The 7,405-nt window shown below is 51.2% G+C and overlaps 3 protein-coding genes across 3 annotated transcripts; all 3 read left to right on the forward strand.

The window, feature by feature from the left end:
- Positions 1-166: 166 nt before the first annotated feature.
- On the forward strand, positions 167-625 carry CABS01_16861 (zinc knuckle; the record flags this gene model as incomplete). Its single annotated transcript, XM_060550190.1, has 1 exon — positions 167-625. A coding segment is annotated over one exon (459 nt), but the record flags the coding sequence as incomplete, so codon positions are not given.
- An 835-nt stretch (positions 626-1,460) lies between these two features.
- CABS01_16862 (uncharacterized protein) lies at positions 1,461-3,729 on the forward strand (the record flags this gene model as incomplete). Its single annotated transcript, XM_060550191.1, has 5 exons — positions 1,461-1,802; positions 1,864-2,220; positions 3,212-3,287; positions 3,438-3,633; positions 3,672-3,729. The coding sequence occupies 5 exons, from the start codon at positions 1,461-1,463 to the stop codon at positions 3,727-3,729; spliced, it is 1,029 nt and encodes a 342-aa protein (XP_060402150.1).
- A 2,516-nt stretch (positions 3,730-6,245) lies between these two features.
- CABS01_16863 (uncharacterized protein) lies at positions 6,246-7,121 on the forward strand (the record flags this gene model as incomplete). The annotated part of the gene is made up of 1 exon (XM_060550192.1): positions 6,246-7,121. One exon carries the CDS (start codon positions 6,246-6,248, stop codon positions 7,119-7,121), a length of 876 nt encoding a protein of 291 aa, XP_060402151.1.
- Between the last annotated feature and the right edge of the window lie 284 nt (positions 7,122-7,405).

A 7,405-nucleotide genomic window follows, 5' to 3' on the forward strand; every position in this document is an offset into this window, starting at 1 on the left:
CCTCCGAGAACAGGGACTCGAAGTCGAGCTCCGGTGGGTGCCAGCCCACATCGGCATCCAGGGCAACGAAGCAGCAGACATCGCCGCCAAGGAGGCGACGGGATGGAGGCCAGACGGACAGACAGGTCCCAGGGCAGACAAGCCGAGAGCCTTGTTCAAACTCAGGTCGACAGTCAAGACATGGTCGCACAAACAAACCCACCACGTGTGGCAAACCAACTGGGAAACCGAGACGCGAGGGAGAACATCGTTCCGTCTCACGCCGAAGCCGACAAAGAAGGTCCTCGGCCTCCACGAAGGCCTCAGTAAACGCCAGAGCGCACTCCTGGTCCAGATGCGCACGGAAAAGATCGGGCTCCAGGACTTCCTCTTCAACCGAAGAGTACCGGGCATCACCAACGCCAACTGCCCATGCCGGGAGGGACGACAAACGGTGTCGCACATCCTGCTGCGATGCCGCAGGTTTCGACAACTCCGGCGCCAGGCATTCGGAACCCTCCCAGGACGACACAATCTCCGGGTCATACTGAACAAGCGCAAAGCAGCCGCCAGGGCAATCCGATTCATAGAACAGACCGAGATCCTTGGGCAACACGGGATCGAGTCGCACACCAGACTAAGCTGAGCATTGGGGGGAGACTGTAGGTACGCTGAACCGTTGTACGAGGAGAAAGACCTCAATAGAGCCTAGACACACGTGTACATTAGTAGAGAACCGCAAACTACACTTGGTGGCCGCCAGGGGTAGATGAGGTTGGAGAGCAAAGTGGGAGATTTGGAGACGGCTGGTCGGTGTTTTGCACTGGCGAAGTGGGGCGCTGCGGATTAACGTCCGGAGCGCGTCGGCTGTTGGCCAAACCCCGCTATCCGGGCATAGCTGCTGACTAAAGCGGCCAAAACCGAGTAGGAATCAATCAAATCAAATCAAATCAAATCAAATCATTCTGCTGGATCCCTGTTCTCAAGTCACGCCTCAAGATCCCAATGAAGTCTGTCTGCGTTCCGCAGTCTTGTGGCCTTTGCCGGTACCAGATCGTCCTAGACGAGACAATCGTCGCCGGTAAAGTAGCTCTTTTCTCTTCTATATCAGAGTTCTGATGGATCTAGTGTGGAGAGACGGCGCTGAGCGATCTCAACCGTTCTCATACAGTGTAGTAGGCTTTCCCGACAGCTCTCGAGGAATTGAGTATGTTCAGTGTCGCGGGAAATGCCATCACGACGAGAAGAGGATTGGCTGTCACCTTGACTGCTACAGTTCAATATCCATTGAGACCTTTTCACAGATCTACGAAGTGACAGCACCCGACTTTGAATCATCACATACAGCGAACTGCCAGCGTTCCCGCTGGTTACTGTCCTGGCTCGCCTCGATAATCAGAAGGGCGACGCACTCCCGCTTTCCTCCGGAAGTCTGCAGCGACATCGCAGTTCGGGCTCTTGATCAAGAGACCAGCCGTCGAATGGCCGTTTGGTATGCCGAGAGAAAGTGCGGTGAGTTCGCGAGAAACGTATCGCAAGTCACACTTTCGAAGAAAATATATGTTCGATACGCATACTTCGAGGGCACCCGATACATTGCGCGATTGACAAATGCAGCCACCAACAATAGAGATATACTGTTGTTTGACCCACTGTCGCAGACACCAGCTGTAAGGTTGTACGTTTCTAGTGATCACCTTGGCATTCGACAGTTGTTATTTGTCAATTCGTCAAGCAAACCTGCGATCATCCAAGAGCCGGATGTCTGGTGGAAAACAATATGCCTTGGTAGTCTGGGCAGGTTCATTCGAACCCGAGGTGATGTGCGCAAAGCAAGCATTCGGGATAAGGAGATTCTTGACAGTATCTAACTTGGGTGGCTAGGGCTCGAAAATGCGCGTAATTGCAGGCGAGAGCTTGCAATTACCACAAGTTGCCTGGGGCTTACCTCAAGCAGTGTATAAACACCTTCGCCTAGAACCCCTTTGCAACGCCGAATTAACCTATCGCATGTCGGTAGTGCCATGCAACCATCCTACTACCACGGCCTATTCGCTTTGCTGGAACCAAAGTATTTTGACACTGCACGCACACACTACCGGCGAAAATTTCGACTTCTACCATGAGCTGAGAACCATGGACGAATCTGCTCTATGGTTCTATATGCCACTTCGCGTGGATGAAGTGGTGACAGAAATCTGGAAGTGTGATGGTTCTCTTCGCAGCGCAATCGCTTTGTTGGTACGTCTCGGCCTACGATGTTAATATTGCATCAAATGAATTTCTGACATCGTGGAGTTGGTCACAAACCAGGAGCGCTCGAGTTATTTAGGGGTGCAGCCACAGCAAGGCTGGAGCCGCTCGAAATGGACTCTGCTTGACCGGCCCACCAAAAGCCCTAGCACGATATATTTAATGAAAACGGCATTGGGTAGTTTATTGGGCTTCGAGTCACCCAGGCCTGATGATCATAATCCAAGCCCCAGAGTTGAGTGGCCAACCTCGTCATATCCAAAGTCCCGCCGCCATGAATACTTCGCTTGGACCAGCGCGAAGCTCGACGACGTCGTGGATATCATTCCATGTCGACGCTGCCGGCAAGGAAGTGAAATCATCAGCGGGCTTCTACTTCGTTATATTGACGGACAGCAAGCATGTGTCGGACAAATAAGGCTAGATCGACTGCAGAACCCTATTTGCGTTGATCGTGATTGCAAGATGTGGTTCAAATTCTCTCTCACGAGCGATGGGCCTATCGTATCTGGTATCGAGCAGTTACGGGAAGCACCATCCCTATCGAAACGCGAAATCTGGTTTCGGGTGGATTGGTGCGGTGGCCTCGAGTGGTGGTATTCTGAAAGACAATGTCAACTATCCCACCAGGGACGCCTAAGCCCCGAAACAATGCAATAGTACCAGAAGAGCAATGTTTGTTAGATAAAAGATGTTGATTTAATGCAATACCACTGAGGTCATCGATCAAAGGGTGATTGTTGTGCTTCATTGAGGGATTCCGTCCCATCCCGGTCCGAGGGGGGTTCTGTCTTGTATTTACCTATCATAACCGGTTGTTGCATATTATTCAATGCATTTCTAGCATCCCCTCATGCAGACACAGTCGTCAATCCAACAAAGTATGGTAAATTCGAGGGCGAGCTGAGGACCGCAATCGGCTTACTAGTATGTGTTGATCCGTTCATATTCCATGTTGAAGTCTGCTCACAATGCACAGCTCGTAACGGATCAAGGACGTTCCACCTGTCTAGGAGTGCAGCCACGGCCACACTGGAGCCGATCTAAGTGGACTCTTGACCTGCCTAGCAAGGCCACAAGCCACAATTACGCTGAGACGACGGCTTGTGGTGTACGAAGACTAGGCTTTCAATCACATCGACCTAGATATCGAGGTCAGGAACCAGCAGTCGAGTGGCCAACCCCATATCCTCTCTCTCGTCATGACGAGTATTACGCCTGGAACAGAGCCAGGCTTAAGGACGTGGTTGAGATTGCCCCGTGCCGTCGCCAACGCATGGGCAAATCAATCCTTATTGGACTTCTACTTCGCTATGCCGACGGAACCTCAGCTTGTGTTGGTCAAATCCGACTTGACTCCTTACAAAGAGCTGTGAATATCGACCCGACTTCTACGCTGTGGTTAGGGTTCAGGTTGACTGGTGACGGGCCTTGCATAGGGAACGCCATCTTGGCCAAAGAACAACCAATTGTATCAGATTGCGAAAGTTGGTCTGAGGTGGAGTGGCGCGACGACCTCCAGTGGTGGTTTTCGAGTAAGACATGCCGACTCTCCTACCAAGAGCGTCTCAGCCCTGAGACCACCAAGAAACGGAGGCTCTCTCGTTGAAAGCGACGGACCTGGGGAGCCCCATCCATGCTTTGTACTAATCAACCAGGTAAGCTGGGATAGTCCGTTCTACAGATCCGTTAAAGGGTCCGTAATCCATTTCGAGGTGGTTGCAGGATTCCATGTCCGAGATTCGAGACCCAAAGCCGTTGAAGCTGGATGGTGAGCATTATATATCCGGTTCATGTGACACAGCGGACGGATCACCTGACTTTCAGCTGGTTCGAGCACACTTAAGAGTTTGCGGCAGTTGCTTCCAGATGAATAGATTCCAAATTCAGCTATATCAGTTTATCCCCACGTCTCACTTTTGTCTATCAAATCAATCAAATGGACCACTTGCCGACTGCGTCCGAGCATGATACGAGCCGAATCGGCCCCGTGTCCCTGCTGAGGTCTGATTCCGCCGGCAGCCGAACAGTGTTATGGATTACCTGTGACCGGCCCTGATTGCCATAGCTGACGGTCTTCAACCTACTTGGAGCACATTCTGGACAGAACCATGGCCGCGAGAACCAGCCTTTCAGGTGTTTGGAAGAATCGCCGTTATCAACAACTACGATATTCATCCATTGCGGTGATGGACTCCCACCCCTCTCTGCATGGATTCGTCGGCCTGTAATACTCAGCTCAGGACCCACAATCAAATTGCCTGTCTTGCATCTGTGAGTCCGCATAGCGCTGATCGCTAATATCTCACCAATCGACAGGATGCGGTGGTCCAAGGGGTTTCGATCTCTCAGAACCAGCCCACCGGTCCGTGAGGTTTGTCAATATAGTTGACCTCCGGGATCCGGAACACGTTATGGGACTGGGCCCTCTACGTGACCCGGTGCCGGTGGTCCGTAATAGATGGGGTGGAGTGGGCGCGCACTCACAGTTCTTGTGCGAGTTGCTAGACACCCTGTGATCAGAAAAAAACCAACATTGTAGATAGAGTAACACCTCGGTACTATCCTCTTCCTGTTCTTGTACTATTCATGCTATATGAATGACTATTCACAATACCAAAACTTCAACTGTGGAAAAGACTAAGAAAATCTTGTCTTCATTTAAGTGTTTTCATGTGAAGGAGCATAGATGAAATAGTAATCTATGTGTTGACTTGCTAGATGTTCGCTTTCTTCTGGTCACAGGGTGGTAAAGTGCATTTAGTGACAGTGTGAAAAGGATGGGCTCGCCCCCCCCCCTCACCTCAAGAGGTGATAAAAAGTTGGGTATCTTTAACATGCAGCACGTAGGTGACACTGCGTTGAGAAAGGGCATGGTTGAGTATTTTATGGAGAGGACATCTCATGGGATTTCCCAGCTTTACACCCTGTGCCAATGAGAACAAGATCTGCGGCACAGTTTTTGAACCCACGCTTTCAGGTCTTAGCTCGATGCTCCTTCTTCATCTTATAAGCGCCAACGGCCCTTTGAGCCATCCTGACTTCGACTCTCCTGCTTTACACTACACGGCGAGCCGAGAATCATACGACATAATAACTCCAGGCAGGGGATCGAATGCTTGAGGAAAGCTATTCATCATCCATGGAGGCTGCATATCTAGCGGGGTTTGTCATCAGAGTAACAAGGGGGGGAAGGCGGGGCACGCGAGGTTAGTTACAACCCGAATCAAAGTCTCTCCCATGATGAAAATGTAACCCAGACACGCCCCCTCCAGTTAGGTGAAGTATCCGTGCAGTACGGAGTACCTACACAAGCATAGGTAGAGGACCAGGGAGGCGTGTGCCTGCGCTCCTGCACTTCAATTCGTCCCAAAGATCCTGTGGGTGTGCTCTTTCCATCCTTGTCGGTGCACTGAACAGGAGCATGGTGGGTCGCAGCAGACTTCGTCTTACGGACAGAGCCGCGCCGGTGTGCCTCTCCAAGATGTGTACAAACCACGTCTCCCCCAACCACCTGCAAACTGTGGTCTCCATGCAGAGACGTAGGAATTCCTGCTGGAGCGGTCTCATCTGGAGGCGACCGACCAGGATTCAACCACGCAGGCGTGCCTTGACTATTGAAGGGGCGGCGCTCTTTGGTAGCTGCAGGTACTTTGCGCGCTACCAGTCATGTCCCCGGATATTTTTGACAGCGGAGTTGCCTGGGCGCCAGGATTTGAGCTGCTTGAGCACTGTAGGGCGCTAGCTGTTGGAACTACCCCTCCGTCGCCCTCGTCCCAGGACATTTTTCTCTTTCACGCCTGCTTTGCTATGGGCACACTTTCTTTTTCATGTTTCGCAAGTGATCATTACCTTGATGTTCAGAGAACTGGTTATCAGACTTGAGCAATATTCTTGGCCAGGCTTGTTTGCAACGACTTCACATAGATACATCGCCTAGCAATGTTTCATGAGCGTATCTCGAGGATACTTCGAAATTCGAGAACAAGCTGGTTATGTTGAAGAGTGAACACATGGCTTCTCATGCTCTTGTTCCTATTTACGTGCCTCAATTATATTTCAACTCTGCTCAGGATCTCATTTCTGCACTCGCCCATGAACAGTTCTTTGTCATTGGCCCTACGGCCGACCGCAAATACTGGGAGGTCGCTGCCCCGCCGGAGCTGCTCCAATTTATCCATCTCAAAAAGGTCCATTTTGAGATGAATTTGCAATACGAGCTCTTCGTACCTCATCCTGCCGACGTTCTAGAGCTGGGTCATGACAGAGCAGTGATGCTGGCGCGAGCTTGTTTTATCCGCGGAGTTTTCAAGAGTGTTGCCACCGAACAGGTTCCCGCGCTTACATCGTTTCTTGAAAGACGTTCACAATGCTTAGCTACGCCAATGAAGTGGGCAATGCTGGCATACCGTCTCTGGGTGAGAACACTAAGGCCGAAAGCACACTCCTTTGAGCCGGCTGATCCTGACTGTGAGCAGAGATCCTCACTTGAGGCCTGCTGCCGCTTCTATGGAGTCCTCGCTATATGCAGGAAGCTGCTCGATAGTAACATGATCGCTATACCAATTCTTGAAGAGAATGTCTATCTGTCGCTTCAGAACAGAGCTCTTGCTCCATTATGCGAGGACTTCAGTGAGCTTCATTGTTGCTCCCTTCTCCATATCATTCTGGAGTCTGTGGGCGGCGCCAACTTGGGACAAGCATCGTTCACCCATTTCGACTCAGCCGTTCCTTATTCCATGAACTTGCTGCTATGCGGGACCATCCAAGAACATCTACACATTGGCGGAATAGACGTTGCTACCGCGGCTATCGAGGCTTCATACGATCTCCCAGGCGTCGAGGACCTGAGATACTTTCATATTTTACCATTAAGAATCCTAGTATGACTTCCTTCTCGCGTGATGGGCCAGTTGCTGACTCTTACAGAAAGGATTACCTGGCTCATTGATATCGCAAATGAGTCCCCATGACACCACCATACTCATACCCTACCTGGAACAAACACGCTCATGCTCCAATAAGCCGGACCAGACTGACGACGTGGCGGGCCTATCAGCTGGGCTAGTGGTGGAGGGAGTTGGCTGTAGGCTCAGATCCGGGTTTTGCACGTGGTTGAAATCCCCAGATGGAACCGCATTCCGCGAGAAGCTTCACCTGAATCTGCGCGGTC

The sequence above is a fragment of the Colletotrichum abscissum genome (genome assembly GCF_030869225.1).
Source record: "Colletotrichum abscissum strain IMI 504890 chromosome Unknown Scaffold_180.1, whole genome shotgun sequence".
Taxonomy (NCBI): Eukaryota; Fungi; Ascomycota; class Sordariomycetes; order Glomerellales; family Glomerellaceae; genus Colletotrichum; species Colletotrichum abscissum.